Source organism: Octodon degus, unplaced genomic scaffold, assembly GCF_000260255.1.
Source record: "Octodon degus isolate 3935 unplaced genomic scaffold, OctDeg1.0 scaffold00305, whole genome shotgun sequence".
Lineage (NCBI taxonomy): Eukaryota > Metazoa > Chordata > Mammalia > Rodentia > Octodontidae > Octodon > Octodon degus.
Genome location: NW_004524881.1, coordinates 1,108,428 through 1,125,929, shown reverse-complemented (window position 1 = coordinate 1,125,929; position 17,502 = coordinate 1,108,428). Strand labels below are relative to the sequence as shown.

General features: G+C 40.9%; 1 protein-coding gene across 1 annotated transcript in view; it reads right to left on the bottom strand.

Moving 5' to 3' along the window:
- The window catches only part of Ccdc158 (coiled-coil domain containing 158), an 84,509-nt gene that overhangs the window by 4,403 nt on the left and 62,604 nt on the right, over positions 1–17,502 (bottom strand). Inside the window, 5 exon segments of the mRNA XM_004649027.3 lie at positions 854–1,009; positions 3,029–3,093; positions 10,899–10,958; positions 12,731–12,790; positions 15,155–15,303. Coding sequence (XP_004649084.2) covers positions 854–1,009; positions 3,029–3,093; positions 10,899–10,958; positions 12,731–12,790; positions 15,155–15,303 — 490 coding nt within the window.

Genomic DNA, 17,502 nt, shown 5'->3' with positions numbered 1-17,502 from the left:
TGTTCTGCTGGAAGACCTTGGCATGCTGGCTTTCCCAGTGAACTTTGGAGAAGCTTTGGTCCTCATCTTTAGCATCGCTTCCTGGCTCCACAGAGGAAGATGATGCACTGCTAGAATCATGGAGAAGCTTGTTGCATTGGCTTTCCTGATTGGAACATGGCTTTCCTCATTGCGGTGAGCTCAGGACCTCACTGTTGCTGAGCATGTCTGTGGTACTTTTGGGAGAGCTCTGGTGCTTACTCTGAGCATTGCTTCCTTGCTCCAGTTCAGATCCCTCAGCCTGCTCGCACAGATCCTTCATCCTGCTGGCATGGACTTTCTAGCTTCCACCACAGACCTCTGGGCCTTTCCAGCACAGATCCATGAAGTAGCATCCGGGCCCTCAGCTGGATTCTTTAGTATTTAGTGTGTGGATAGATTTCCTGCACTTGTATATGATTCTTGGGTGATTCCTTATAAACTAATACTGTAAAATGTGTCCTGTATTTTATTGTTCCCCTTACAAAAGCCCCAAACCATGACAGAAACATACGGACTGAAGGATAATGTTTTAAAGAATATAAATAAGAAAAGTTACTCATGCTATATAAAAGACCCACAATCTTACAATACAAGCGAAAAAGTTCCTTTTTCATGCTGGTGGAAAATAGAACCTTTACATCTAATTCCTACTTTTATATGTGTGTACATGGAGCTATTTTATTTAAATAAGACCGTGTAAGTTAGCAGTGATTAGAGGTTGCATATGAGAACAGCATGCACAAGCTCAGTGATTGCGAGCATGGAAGAGAATTACAAGTCATCAGAGTGAGAAATCAATTGATCCCAACAGCAGTGTCGGGCAGAGTCTTACCTTTCACAGAATCGGGTGAGGGAGCGGTTTTGGCCGATCTATACTGTGGTGCAGAACCTACTGACTCTTCCGCAGAACTTGTGAGCAGCGAATGCACTGGAGACTTCTTAGGGGAACTGAATGATCGAGACGCTGAATTTTTCACAGATGGACTCGCTATAGTTTTGCAAACATAGGTGTAAAAGTCATAATTAAAAATAGTACACTACCTTAGGCAGATGCAGGGGCTGGGGGTTCGATCCCCAGCCTGCTGTGCCAACCCCAACCCCTGGGCGCACCGAGACAGTGATTGATACTGGGTGTGGTGGCATGTGCCTGTAATCCCAGTGCTTGGGAGGCTGAAAACAGGAGGATCACTACAAGACTGATCTGTGTAGTGAGAACCTGGAGACCCTATACTTAATACATAAAAAGTACACTGTGTGTGTGTGTGCGTATATATATATACATATATATATACATATATATATATATATTTTTTTTTTTGAGACAGGGTCTCACTATATAGTTCAGGCTGGCCTTGAACTCACTATATAATGCAGGCTGGCCTCACTACGGTACTCCTGCCTCAACCTCCCCAGTGCTGGGATTATAGGCATGTGCCACCATGCCTGGCCCTATTTACATTATTACCATCCAGATTTATAACTTTTTTGTTTAATAACTATTAGTTTTGGCTTCACTCTTTTGTAATTTGTTCTGTTTCATAAGAAAATCAGTTATGTGACTGTTGGTTTTTCTTCACCTACTAAAACTAATACATGTTGTATTTTTTTTTTTTTTTCTTTTCTGGTTTGAAAAATTCTTTTTGTGCAAATTCATCTATGGCTACGATTTCAGTCATGTCTATTCTGTCTTATCTTTTCCCTCCCTTCATCCTTTCTTTCTTCCCTGCCTCCCTTCCTGCCTTCCACCTTCTTTAGGGGTGGTAGTGGTACTAGAGAGTGAACTCAGGGCTTTCACAGTGAGCTACATGCCAGATCTGTTCTTCTTCTTTTTTTTAAATTATTTATTTGTGTGTGTGTGTGTGTGTGTGTGTGTGTGTGTGTGTGTGCCCAGCTCAGCCCACCAGGGGGCGGGGCTGGCTGGCATGTGGTGCTGGGGGATTGAACCGCGGTCCCTGTGCTTTGCTAAGCTTGTTCTAAGGAGGTGCTTTAGACCACTGAGCCATCTCACCAGCCCCAGATCTGTTCTTTTTAAAAAAACAAAAACTGATACAGGGTCATGCTAAGTTGCTTAGCTGCCTAGCCTAGGTTAGAAGTTGTGATCCTCCTGCTCAAGCCTCTCAGCATGCTGGGACCACAGACATGAGCCACTATGCTTGCAGGACCTTGTTTTTAATTTTTTTTCTTTTGGCAGAACTGGAGATTTAAGTCAGGCCCACACACTTGCCAGGGAAGTGCTTATTCCACTGAGCCATCTCCCTAGCCCCTTTTTTCATTTTTTTTTTTTTTTTTTTTTTGTACCAGAAATCGAACTCATGACCTTGCGCTTGCCAGGCAAGCACTTATTCCACTGAATTCATAAGAGTAACAGTTTTTGGTGGTTTTTTTTTTTTTTTTTTTTTGAAATACTTTAATTTTTTTTTTTTTTTTTTTTTTTTTTTTTTTGGAGGACCTTGTTTTTATACAGATGATCTCATCTAGAATTCCTTGGAAAGGATAAGGACACACATTTGTCTCAGTTCTTCTCCTTTTCCTTTCAACCATTCAATTAGTATTTGTTGAGCACCTGCTTTGTGCCTGGAAGCTGAGATACCTCAGCTGTATCAGGGAAGAGACACTTAAAGGCTGGTATCTTTACAAATGCTATAAATTGTAGGTTAGAACATTACTTAAACAGAAAAGGTAAGAGGGGGCCAAAAGTGTTACCACGGTGTGAATTTTGAGTAAGATGGTTGGAGCCAAGTCTCACTGGGACAGTGGGGTCAGAGCAAAGCTCTAAAGGAAGGGAGGTGTGTGCCCACAGGGACAGGGAGCTCTGGCAGCCCAGGAGGGAAGCAGCCGGGCAGCTCGGGAAGTCACAGATGGAAAACGCAGATGGTGAAGAGGGCAGGAGCAAGCAACAAGTCCAGAGTTGATGGGGACTCTCAGGATGGGTCAGGACTTTGGCTTTCACACTTGTGGAAATAGGGGCACAGGATGCCCCATTTCTATGTTTTCATTGGAAACTCACCTGTAGAGGGGAATGTGAAGCAGCTGGATGGATCTTCCAGTGCTACGTGTAATGTGACCAGCTCCCTAGAAACATAAGAACAGTAACATGAGCCTTCTGGTTCACACATAGCTCAGGGAGCTGTGAACAGAGGCAAGCTCCCTGGCACATGTGAGGACTAAACTACACACTCAGGAGGGCAGGCGTGACCCCAACTGCACCAGTTCTGAAATGCCCACAAGAAAGATGCAAAGTTGCCCTATCTTTTTGCATTCAGTGTCCATGAACATTTTGCAAGATGAAAGGAATAATAAATATATAATCTTGGTTAGAAAATTCATTTTTGTGTAATAATAGCTATACACCCAATCTCTTTTTTTCATAGTTTTTAAAACAAAGAAACCAAAGACAATAACAACTGGGCTAGGCATGGTGGCATACACCTGTAATTCCAGCACTTAGGAGGCTGAAGCAGGAGGATCCCCATGAGTTAGACCAGCCTGGGCTATATAAGTGAGTTTAAAGCCAGCCTGGTAGTAGGGTCCTGCCTCAAAAACAAAACAAAGACAAAATTCTCCTAACATTAGAAATATGTTTATAAAACTTTAAAAGCTTAATTAAGTAAAAAAAAAGTTAAAATAAATCATATAGGTCTCTCTGGGTTGAGTACCAGAGACTATTATAGCAGCTCTCAAGGTAGTTTTCTTTCAGGGAGTTTGTGAGGTTAAAGTTACTTTCACTATAGGACCAGAGAGATAGCTCAGTGACATAAATGTCTGCCCGGCCAGCACAAGGTCCTGAGTAGTTATTTTCACTATCATACTAAGGTGTGTGTGTGTGTGTGTGTGTGTGTGTGTGTGTGTATGTGTTACCGGTCACTGAACCCAGGGCCCTCAAACTGAGCAATATCCCTGGCTCTTTTAAAAAAATTTTTTTTTAAAGAGGATCTTACCAAGCTGGTAAGTTACCCAGGCTGGGCTGGAACTTACGATCCTCCTGCTTCAGGATATCAGAGTGCTGGTGTAGGGTCAGAAGGGACACTTGGGAAAGGCAAAAGACAGAGCCCTTCTTAGAGGGTAGAAAATGCAGGCTTTGTGTGACTGTGAGCAGCAAGCAGTTTCTGAGTAGCTCTGTGGCTTGGGGCTGACAGTCTGTGGTGCAGACACCTGCCTCTGCAGGCAACACTGCCTCTCCTAGTGCAGATTGCTAAGCCTACTCCGATTCTCCTGTTATCCCACAGGACCAAACCCCTAGCAACAAGCCCAATATTCAATCAATCAAGTGTCAACTCTTGTTATGGTTTGTGTCTAGTTGTCCCCCCAAAGCTTCATGCAGTCACTAGGGGCAGCTTCTAGAATTTGTGATTAATTCATGACCCAATGCTGGGATTATAGGTGTGAGTGCTACACCTGCCCTGGGGCAGATGGCCTGAATACAACGTAGGGAAGGAAGAGAGGTTTGCTAGCTGCTGCAGCCATGGCTGGAGGAGCCACTGCTCCTCCCTTTGCTCTTTGCTGTTTTCCACCCTCCATGAACTGCTGCCCTTTACCATGTTCCACTCTGCCTTGGAGCCAGCCGAGCATGGACTGAAACCTCCACTAATTGTGAGCTAAATAAACCTTTCCTTCCTTAATTTGGGGTATAGGATATTTTGTCCCAGGAACAAGAGAAAAGTAACGAAGATAACTCTCAAGGGGGTAAAGACAAGACCCCCACCTATTCCCATCTAATGGCAGAAAGATGATCGAGTCAGAGGAGGAATGTAGGGACAATGAGAAGGGAAGACAGGCAGAAGCATAGGGCATGGCTAACGTGGTATAGTGGATGGCTATAGAAATGACCCCCTGGTTACTGGAAATTGCCCTTTGTGAAACCTTTACAGCTGAAGAATAGTTATTCTTAGATACTTATCTTTCTGTACATTGGAAACCCCCTGAAACTCCATAAAACCCTATCTCACTCTAGCAACAAGTTCACCCCAGAAACAAAGGCTAAGACCCTGACTGACTTCATACCTCTGTAAAAATGGGCAGGAGGACACCATCCTGAGGAGCTCACTTTCTAGCTGTTCCTGCTGACTTGTTGCTTGATGGCTTTGTCCTTACCCTTGCAATGTTATAAGTAAACCTCTACTTCACATTAATTTCCCTTTCTGAATTCTGGATGGATGACCTGGGGGATCTTTGGCTTCAATTTATCTTGGCTTTGCCTTTGCATTCCTCACCAGAGTAAGAGCAAAAACTAGAGGAATGAGGAATACAAGGGTCCTGTAGTGGGAAGTCCCTAGGTCTCCAGACTCTGCTGTGACATTACAATGGAACTACAGATACCTGCCACTATGCCCCAGGCTCTGCTGTTTGCTTTTGAATTCTCTCTTTCATAAATACATAGTGGAGTTCCCAGAAAGTCAAAACCGGCAACAGATTAGATACATGTACAGTTATGAGATTCATGCTACCTTTTATTTAGTTGCTAAACTATAAAAGAATTCTCAATTTTTTTAATGAAGAAAATCTTTTACTTATTTATTTATTTGGTACAGGGTCTTGCTATGCAGCTTGGACTTGTAGTGAACCTTCTGTCTCAGCCTCCCCAGTGCTGGTACTACAGGCATGTGCCACTATGCCCAGTTTAGTGACTGGCACAGAGTGCCTGGGGTTCTGGGGCTCGTATGGCATGTGTGCCATCGAACCCTAGTCCTTGCACTTGCCAGGCAGGTGCTCAGACTGCTGAGCTATCTGCCCAGCCCTCTCAGTGTTTTTGATACTGTAGATATTTTTTATGATATGAAACAGGATAACAACTTCCTATCCTCTTAAGACTACATTTGATTCGACCCAGAGCCCAGGCCCAGCATTGAACCTGCATCAGAACTCCCTGCAAAGAGGTTAGAGGCAAGACCCACCCAGCTGATTCAGGAACAGAACATCTTGCCAGAGTGGCACAGAGGGTTCAATTCCAAGGGCTCTAGCAGGAAGAAGTAGAGCACAGCAACCAGACTCAAGCCACACCACTTGGACAAATTTGAACTTGGTAGATCTGGACCTGGTGCTAAGGTAATAACTCCATCTAAGCTCTACACCAACGGTCAGAAGACAGTACTGTAGAAAATGACAAAAAGAAGGAACAAAATGCAGTCTGAAGCCCTGAGCCTATCCAGAACAAATGCAGAAGACATAGCACTTGAGAAATTGGAAATCACACACCTAAAATCTGAAATAATACCATCTGAAGTAAAGAAACAACTGCAGAAAAGTATAGAGGAAATCATATCAGAAATAATTTCTGAAGTAAAAAAATAAATGATAACTAAAATGAAAGAAGTACTAAGTGTTTCCAAAGAAGACACTGATAAGAAAAAATAGAGCATTATATAAAAGTGATGGAATCCTTGAATAAGCAATAAAGCTAAGAAATAGAATGCATGAAACAGATCCAAAGTGATATACAGGAATTTGAAACCTCAATCACAAGCTGGCAAAATCGTTTGAATGAAAGTGAGAATAGACTTTCAGACCTTAAAGACACCATTGCAACTAGTGAAAAAGTAAGAAGAGATCTCTTAAAAACAACTAGGATGCAGGAAATATAATTTAAAACCTGCAAGATGATGCAAAGATGAACAACGTGAGACTAATAGGCATCAATGAGAAGGAAGGAGTCAATACAAATGATATAAAAAGAGTATGGATGGAAGTAATAGCAGAAAACTTCCCAAATATGGGGAAACTAATTGACATTCAGGTAACTGAAGCATATAGAACTCCAAAGAACATCAACCCAATTAAGAACACACCCAGACATATAATAATCAAGAACTCAGAAATTCAGCACAGGAACAGTATACTAAGAGCTGCTAAAGAAAAGAAGCAGATCACATTTAAAGGAAAAGCCAAGGGGCCAGGGAGATGGCTCAGTGGACTAAGTGCTTCCCTGGGCCTGAGTTAATCTCTGGTTCCACAAAAAAAAAAGATAAATAAATTAAATAAACAAATAAAAATAAAGGAAAAGCCATCAGGATAATAGCAGATTTCTCTTCACAAAGCATCCAGTCAAGAAGAGTGTGGAGCAAAGTACTTCAAGTCTTGCAAGAAAACAAATGCCAAGTCAGACTAATATACCCTGCAAAACTCTCTTTCAAGTATAATGGAGAAGTGAAGTACTCCCATGACAAAGAACAACTTAAGAATTTCATGATGACAAAGTTAAACCTACACAGACTACTAAAAGATGTTTTAGAGAGGGAGCAAAATGACCACAACTCCATGAATGAGAATGGAAAGAACCCACCACATAGGGCAAACAATTAAACCTAGGAGAATAAGAGGTATACAAAAGCAGTCTTTCAGTTATTCTTTTGTACACAGCAACAAGATACTTCCATCAGCATATTCTACAAATGGACTTCTCCTGCACCCTACGGGGCATGATTCTGTCCGGGTCTACAGGGTGGATATCAAGGAAGTAGCAGTAGCTCAGTCCCACAAGTGACACCTGGACACCAGTAAATGTTATGGACATTATCCATGTCCATGACACACTAGAACTTTGTGTGATATCCTATCCCCAAACTGTTAGAAGTGCTGGTCATTTGTTTGTCATTCCAGTACTTATCTTATGTTTTATTCTTAGTAATTCTTTACTATCATGAAAACTTTTTCTAAGTTCAATTGTTTTGAAACATTTAATCTTTAATTAATTAGCATTTAATTTTCTAAATATTGCTTAATCTTAATTTTTGTTTTAAGATTTATACTGTATATTTGATTTATAATCTATTTAAAAGACATGGTATGATATTTTCTCCTAGTATTAGAAACTTTAAAAAGTATATTTCCATTTTCTATTGACTTTATATTACTTCTTTCTTACCTTTTACACACACACACACACACACACACACACACACACACACATACACATGAAAAAAATGTGTATAACCTGATATGATTGATACTGTTTCATAGACATCTTTAATGACTTTTTCAATGGGTTCATCTAATATATTTTACATAGTCCTGCATAACTATCATTTTGAGAGCTCTTTATTCTTTATCTAGGAGCATGTAACAACTTCTCTTGCCTTCTGAATTATGCTCTTTGTTATTTCCTATATGCTACATCTGGAGGTATTAGAATATTTCGAGTTTGTATAACTGGAAAATATTTTCCTTTTAGTTTTCAAAGGTATGTTTGCTAAGTATAAAATTCAAAGAGGACAGATCTGTTTTTCTCCTTTCTTATAGTCCTTTAATTATTCTAGTTTCTTACACACTTGATATTTTTTTTTCTTTTCTCTTTCTAATGTGAAATAAGATGCTATTTAATTTTGTTCTTCCATAGCTAATTTTTTTATGTATATGCTTTCATGATTTTTTTCTTTACAACAAGTTTTGGACAATTTCATTTATATGTATCTGGGTATAATTTTATTCAAATTTCTTGGGCAAAAGTTTCATTTTTCTGGGAAATGTGGTGTTATAAGTTCAACTAAATTCAGAAATTTTAAATCTTTAAATATTTATTACCTACTTCTTTCTATTTTCAGAATTCTAATTATATGAATATGTTTCTTGATTTTGACACAGTGAACTGTTATATGACTGATCTGTAAGTTCTTCATTTTTATTTTGGACAATTTTTATTGTTATAGTCATTTAAATTTGTAAATAATTTATTTACAATGTATAATCTATAAAAAAACATAATAAAGCCATGAAAGTAGAAAAAAAGACTAAAAAAATAATAAGAAACAGTACTACAGATTGGGGATAAGGGTTGAAGGGTGGAAAAAAAAAAGGCAATACTACTATGGTAACGTCACTGTTGAACGAAGCAGATGTATCCCGCTCTGCAGAGACCAGTTCGCTCCTCCTCCTTGCCTCTGCCTGAGCTCTTTCCTGAATGCTCAATTGCGGTCCCTGGAGCAGCATGCAGCAGAGGCCACAGTATGTACTACTGAGCCAGCCAGGCCGAGTTAAACTGACCTCCTCTGCCTACAAGATGCATGATCTTGGGAAGTTTTTAAGTAATCTGAATCTTCACTTCCAATCTACACATGACTTTTCAAGGTCACAATACAGTGGGCATTTTAGAACATAAAAAGAGACCATCTTTTCAGATAGTAGCCTACCTTTCTAAACAACTATAGACAACACAGTTGGTAGGTAGACTCCATGTCTTCACACACTTACATACTAACACAGGAAACAAAAGTTTAACAAAATCTATACAGTTGTGTTACAGTACTACAGATGACCCTGACTCCTTTTCCTCACATTGACAGCAGATATCAAACTAAAGATCGATACTCCTCCTCTTCAACAGGGTCATGGTAAAATGACAGATCATAGATCCTCCTCTTGCTTCCCCTCCTGTGTCCTTTAATCATGATGGCATGTACTCATAACATGCTGTCTTTTTACGTATTTTTCGAGGTTTCTTCAGTCTCCAATGTGAGCTGTCACAAACAATAAACTTCTAGTCCTAGCTGAGACACCTGGCACTAACTTCTACATGGGTGTGAACCGTCATCCTGTCAACTCCCTTCACCCCCAAGACGACGCCCCAGTTCAGCAGGAAGCAGTCTAAGAGAGATGTTGCCCCTTTTATAACAACCAAAAGATGGGAATGATAGGTTATAGCCCTGGTATGAATTGCTGAATTATTATGGTGGTCATCCAATATGGCCGAAGCCCTTAAAACAACAGTTTATCTTCCCCAAGACCACCTCCCGGCTTCTCCAACTCAGCCCAAGGCAATTTCCTTTCTCCTTTCCCGCCACCTCAGGGAAGGCCCCAATCAGCTCCTCAGGTGTATCTAAACATCTCTCTCAAAGCCCACCCCTGGCAAAAGGTCATAAAAGCCTCAGACTCTCTTTGTTCCAGTTGAGAGAATTCCTCATCTTCCCAAATTCTCTCTGTGCCCTCCAAAATAATGAAGCTCCTTTCCCTTTATAATAGAGCCCTTTTTCCTTTTTCAAAAAAATAACAATAATCTACACGTGAGAAAGCAGTGTCTCCTACATAGATCATATTAGATAAAAAGATGATTCTAAAACAATTAGAAGGGCCGGCCAAATAGCTCAGCGAATTAAAGCACCTGCAAGCAGGCACAGGAGCTAGGGTTCCATCCACGGGCCAGCCAAGCCGGCCCAACCCCTGGGGCGAGCATAGTGGCAATTGAGATTGGGTGTGGTGGCACGTGCCTGTGATCCCAGCTCTTGGGAGGCTGTAAACAGGATCACTGCAAGTCTGATGTAGTAGTACAACACTGAACACCCTGTAGACCCTTCCTTAAAATACAAAATAAATAAATAAATAAATAAATAAATAAATAAAAATAAAACAATCAGAAAAGAGGAAAAACAAAAACATGCAGATGATAGTATGGTTATTATAAATAGATACAAGATAGTGCTTATACTCAAAGGAGGAAATGAAGACATTACCAAGGCTAAGAGAAAGATATTTACAAAGGTTTGAATATTCCATATTGCGATCACATAGGAGAGGCAGTGAGGTGTTTATAATCTGACCTTGATCTGTTTACTGAGCGCTGTTTACTGCATTGCTCCTGGAGGCAAAGCTGACCACGGCAGCGCTAAGTCCCTACTTGACTGAAATGCAAACACAGGAACTGTGTGCACACTCTGAGGACACAAGAGGGCTTGGACAGGTCTACTTTTACAGGCAGTGAAAATGGAAAAGATAAAGATAAGCTTTCTCTGGGCTGTCTGTCAATGGACCGAGCTCCTGACTGTAAACAAATGGAACACAGAGCCCTGCGCCTCAGGCGCAGCACATCTCCTGGAGAGCGATTCCTGCGCTTCTGACCTTCTGAATTCAGTAGCACACACTAGTAAACTGTGGTTGGCACAATCATTTCTCACCTGCTGAGAGTTCCACTTGACTTGCTGCCTTCCACAGAGTCCCTTAAGGAGTTGTTGCTTCTGTTGGTAGAAGGGTGGGAGAAATTAAAGAGTACACATTACACTTCTTACCAATCTAATACATGTTTGTGAGAGAAATTATTTATTCTTGTTTTTAATCTTTAATTGATTTATTTTGGTACTGGGGTTTGAACCTGGGGCCATGTACATGCTAAGCACCCATTTTACTGCTGAATTTTACCCTCAGCCCAATTTATTTTTATGCAAGTAAATGACATCTACTGGCTAGCTAGGTAGGCCATCTAGTGTGACCCTCATGACAAAACAAAATTGTTCACTTCAACATTACTTTCAGACAGACAGATTCCAAAAAGTGAGTTTGGGGCTCTTCCAGGTGGCGGGAATAGTATGGAGAAAAGCTTGAAGACAGAGACATGAATGTTTAGGAATCTGGAGAAAGCTGGTTTGGCAGACAGATGACAAGTCAGGAGCAGCTCAGTGCCACCCCGAGGCCCCACGCACTTACTGTAGCAGGCAGTAAGGCACTACCAAGATTTCCGAGCAATGGCCTCTGAGACTTCCATAAGTCTTAAGCTAATACTTGCCTTTGGGCTAATGTTTATGCAAAGTTGTCTTTTAAGGATCTTATTTAGGCTGTGCACTACATTTCTTTCTGCTTTTGTTTTTGTCAGACAAGGTCTCACTATATATTTCGGGCTGCCCTTGAATTCATGTAGCAGATTTGCCTCAAACTTGTGGTTGTTCTCCTGCCTCAGCATCCTGAGTGCTGCGATTACAGGTGTGCACAACCATAGCTTTCTTTCTTCTCTTTTTCATGATTTTACTTAAAACTTCGCTATTCAATTATTGAATGGTTTTCAGTAAGATTATTCTTAAACTTCGCATTGAAATTATTATCATATCCTGGACCACTCTTCAAAATTACAAAGTTATTGTAAATGCATATAAATTTAGATAAAGTATTACCTTCCCAACAGTACACAGCTTCCAGCTATAGTTTGGATACAGAGTATCCCCCAAATTCCCTTCGCAGGGGGCACTACTAGACAGAAGTAGAGCCCTTAGGAGGTTAGGTCCTTAGGTTACTGAGGAGCCTTTAGGAGGTTAGGTCCTTAGGTTACTGAGGGTGAGACCCAAAGGAGACTATAGGGTCCTGATGCCTTTTGTCTCTTCTCCTTCTTGGCAATGAGGTGAGCAGTTAGCTCTGACATGCAATTCATACCAGTCATGCCCCCTAAAAGGCTAGTATTGGATTAGAACCCTCAGAACTGTAAGCTAAGTAAAACTTTGGTCTTATACATTATTTCATGTATTTCATTATAGTGAAACAAAGCTAACATAATCAGCTAAAAAGAAGAAAGTGCCTATGAAATTTCTCTCTCTCTCTCTCTCTCTCTCTCTCCCTTCCTTTTTTCCTTCCTTCCTTCCTTCCTTCCTTCCTTCCTTCCTTCCTTCCTTCCTTCCTTCTTTCTTTTTGAGACAGGGTCTCACTGTGCAGTTCAGGCTGGCCTTGAACTCACTTTGTAGTCCAGGCTGATCTCGAACTTGCAATGATCCTCCTGTCTCAGTCTCCCAAGTGCTGGGATTATAGGCGTGTACCACCACGCCCGACTGAAATTGATTTCTGAAAAGTAAATTCATACATTTACTTGAAATCTCTTTTAGAGGCAGTTAAACAATGTAATAATTTTCCTTCATGGATCAAAATCTCTGCCAAGTTCCATGAAAATCATCCAAACAAACCCTCTCATTTAATCAGGCCATATAAATGTCCTTGGGTAATTAAATTCAGAATTGTAGATTATGCTTACCTATGGCATATGTCTGATCTCAGGCTTGATTCAATAATGCAATCTCTTACCCTATCATCCCTGTGTAGATAAATATAACTCAATTAATTACATGCAGATCAATTTCTAGATTTGATTTGTGTGTGTGTGTGTGGGGGGGGTTATTTAACATGGTCTCGCTGCCTTTGAACTCACTAGGTAGCCCAGACTGGCCTCAAACTCATGGTGATGCTCTTGCTGCAGTGTCCTGAGTGTACAGATTATAGGTGTGGGCCATCACATCTGGCAAGACTGAATATCTTTTAGAAATGATCTTTTAGAAATAATGTAGTTTTCCTTTTTTTTTTTTTTTTTCCTTCGTGTTCTGAGACAGGGTCTTTGTTGTGGTTTGTGTCTAGATGTCCCTCTGAAGCCTCATGAAGACATAGGTGGGGCTTTTCAGAGGTGGCTGGATCTAGTGTGTGCCATGCTGAGGTTAAGGGGGTGGTGCTGGGAGCAAGTGGGCCTTACCCTCAGTGTGCACAGCACCAATCAGCAGGCTCACACACTGCATAGACTCTGAAGGGAGAGGGGAAAGGCTGCTTCTCTCTTGTGGCTGTTGCTGCTTTACTGTATCCTGCCTGCTTGCCATGGACTATTTCTCCCCTGTGATGCCTGTCTGCCATGCCACCCAGCCTTGGAGCCAGCTGACTACGAACTGAACAAACTGTGAGCTATAATAAACCTTTCTTTGTTTAGCTTTGGGTGTTGGGTATTTTGCCTCAGCAATGAAGAAAATATGACACTCTTGCTATGTAGTCCAGGCTGGCCTTTAAATCACTATGCAACATTTGCTAGCTCAAACTTAATACAGCCTTCCATGTTGTGGGGTCACATCCTTGTACCACACCCAGCTGTTTAGCCCATAACTGTGGGTTTTGGGCTTCTAAGAAAATGGAACAAAATGCTATCTCTGGAATTCATCAAACCAAAAATGCTTTCTTTCCCTGGAGTCTTAAGCACTAGGCATTTAGATCTTAGTGACAGGCCATTTGTAGGATTATAAAAAATAAATTCTCTAAAGGCAAGGATCAAACATATTTATATTCAATGAAGTCCAATACCATTCAATGTCATCATTAGTGGCTGGTGTGCTGGAAAGCTGGTCGAAGAAGCTTGGTGATACTGTGAAATGATCAGTGAAATGACCGGAGCTGAGAACCAGCAGCTGGGATTTTCACTTCTGGCTCTGCCTTATCTTTCTAGGAGGCAAGTCAACCTGAGTTTACATAATTGTCAAGTGGGCTAACTTAGAAGGGACACTATAGTCATTACAAGAATGAAAAGTTCTTCAAGTGAAAATTTTTTTAATGAATTTAGTACAGTATCTACAGGGTCTCATCACACAGACCACTCCTGTAGTGATCCTGTTTTCAGCCTCCCAAGTGCTGGGATTGCAGGCCTGCACCACCACGCCCAGTCTCAGTCGCTACCTCAGCACGCCCCAGGGGCGGGGCGGCACATACTCGGGACCAAGCCCCGGTCTCCACGTCTGCCTAAGCAGGCTCTTCAATCTGCACAAGTATCTGCCAGCCCTTGAAAATACTTTTTGATGGAGGAGTCAGTGAAACACTTCTGATATAGTGTGACTGACGTAATGTAAGCTATGGCAGGTAATTGGGCTATTATTATTAATATTATGATGAACAATTAGATAAATTCAGCCAATATTTTGGCACTTTGGGATAGTATACACTAACATTTAAGTAACTGCTGTATAACCAGAAATAAGTATACAAAAATGGGTTATAATACTTAAAATTTTAAAAAATATACATCATATTAATGTATAAATTAAGATAAATTAGTCTAAATGATGACATAAAACAATTTAAAAAGCATTATTTGAAAATCCTCAGTAAAGAATAAAAAGATGATTAAAACACCACAGATATCTGCAGCCATGTACTGGGAGGGTTAAGCGTTAGGATTACGGTGAGGGTGAGCTAGCTGAATCTTTTTTGGGTGTTTTAATACCTGGAGGTAACTGCAACCAAGGCCTTTCCTGTTGGCTCACATCTGGAGTGTTAGAATGCATTTGGGGTCCTACTGTGTGTGCTGCAAACAAATTGACCTCTGAGACTGGTGTTTTTCTCATTTATAAAATCAGACAAGTGAACTCTGGCTCAGGTGGTTGTTGTGATATTCAGATAAGATTATGGATGGGAAATCTGCTGGGAATTATACATTACTCTACAGAGGTGGCTTTTCACTGTGGGTATCTGAACAGAATGATGTATTATTTTCTCTTGATGTCGTTACTTTTACTTTTGCCTAACCCCTCCACTTATACTTGCTTCCCCAACAACTTCAGGTATTCTCCAAAGTTATTTAAGCCTCAGTCTTCCAGAGTGTGTCATGTGCATAGTTTTCCCCTCCTGAGTGCCACCCCACAGAGCCACGCACAAGGCCCCGAGGGATGGTGCTCTCCCCTCGTCCTCCGCCTTGCTCAGCTGCATGGCCGGCTCCTCATTGATCACGTTTCTCAGCTCTTGCAGAAGCTGTTTCAGGTCCTTTGTGGGGTCTTCCTTCAGTGCAGTGGTCTTCACAGAGTGCTGGGTTAAAACAATGTACAGAACAATGACACTTCTTTTTTCAGACTTGTTTTTTCTGTTATAAAATTAATTCAGCTGGTAAACAGGAACTATAGGAGAGCAAGAAGAGGAAAATAAAAATTACCTGAAATCTCAGCATAGAGGGATAGCCAGTAATAGCTAATCAAAAATCAACAGTGAAACAGGATGGTAGTGCACACCTGTAAACCCAAAATTCTGGAATTGTGAGGCAGGAGGATGGAAAGTTTAAGTCCAGTCTAGGCAACCTAGTAATTTAGTGAGACTGTCTCAAAAATTAGAAGGACTTGGGATGTAGCTCAGTGCAAAGGCCCTGGGTTCAATCTCTAGTACTATGAAAAAAAAAAAAACCTACATAGAGTACTATATATAATTTACAGATCTATCTATCTATCTATCTATCTATCTATCTATCTATCTATCTATCTATCTATCTATGATAAAACTATACATATTTATCTTAATAATCTTTAATTTTAACAATGTAGAGTGAACTTCCTTACCAACTTCCTTCCTTTAACTACATCTGGGAAAAATAATTTTGAAACTTTGTTTTGGGCTGAACTAATTTTATAAGAACTCTAGAAATGTGCAAATCTGCCTCCCATGTTTACAGATAAGAAAAGAGATATCCAATATTTCTCAGGGCTGAACATCCAACTAGGGCTTTGCACATCCTTAGCAAGCTTTCTACCACTGAGAGACAGAGAATTCAACATCAAACATTTTCAAACTATACTAGTTTGTGTTTGAGAAAAATCTAAGATCTTCAGATTGACACATGCTCCCAAGAGGTGCATCAAGAGGGAAGCTGCCCTGTTGTTACTGCGCTGCTTGGCTGAGGCATCCATCTCACTGTACACTGTCACCTATAACACAGGTTGGTGCTAGAGGATGAACACTGCAAAATACTGGATTTTGGATTTCTTTCCATCCCCCACCCTGAACCACAACCAACACTGAGATGAAACTTTTGCAAGCAGTATGTGAAGAAAGAGGATATCAGTGGTCATCTCACCTGGAAATTGCCATGGTGAGCCTAGAGTTTCAGAAATTAGACTCTATTAAAGTACTATATTCAATTTTGTTTCATTCATTTAAGCACAAACATATGAAACTTTTTTTAAACATGAATAAAATCATTTGTCTCCTAGCAGATTATCTGATTTTATTGGACATTGGTTTTGTTCTTGTCCTAGTCCTGGTACACCTAATGTCCAGTGTGGAATAAAACCTCATAAGCTTGGTGTATGTTACAGGTTTGATAAAGAATGACTCTCAAGGGCTGGGGAGATAGCTCAGCGGTCTAAGCACCTGCCTGGCAAGCACAAGGACCCAAGTTCAATCCCCAGTACTACATGCTGTGCTGGCTTCAAAACTATGCTTGTAATCCCAGTGCTGGGAAGGCTGAGACAGGACAATCATTATGAGTCTGAACTGTGTAGTGAGACCCTGTACCAAATAAATAAATAATATAAAAAAGAATGACCCTCTTGTGCTCAGAGATAGGGCTTTTGGAAAGCGATGAGATCATGAAGTGATAGAACTGACTTGCTGTAGGGAGGTAGGGACTAGTTGGAAGAGGTGACCATTGGGATGCAAGCTGAGCAGCCTCACTCCTCTCTCTGCTCCTTGATTCTCTCTTGAACTGCATGCTAGTTGTCATGATGTGAGTGTTTTTTCCTTTGCCACGGACCTCTGCCACACGTTTTCTGCCTTGGAGCCAGGTAACCATGAGCCAAAACAAACTTTTCCTTCTTTAAACTGTGGGTGTCAAGTATTATAGTCCAGTGATGAGAAAGTGACTAAGACAGTAAGGAAAACCTAATTGTTTTCCAATCTTGAGTCACCTTAGCTCTATCCTGCATTTAGTTTCTTCTACCTTCAAGAAGTTTATTTAATAAACCTTGAAAATGTTAAGAAGTCTAAACACTTGACATTTATTAGAAATTACCAAACTACAGGGCTGGTGAGATAGCTCAGTAGCCTAAATGCCTGCTTAGGCAAGTTTGATCCCTAGCACCACAGGCTGCGCTGCCCCTGCCCCTGGGTGCACTGACCCAGTCACAGAGACCAGGCATAGTGGCACACGCCTATAATCCCAGTGTTGGGGAGGCTGAAAACAGAAGGATCACTGTGAGTTTGAGTTGCATAGTGAGACTCTGTACCAAATACACACAC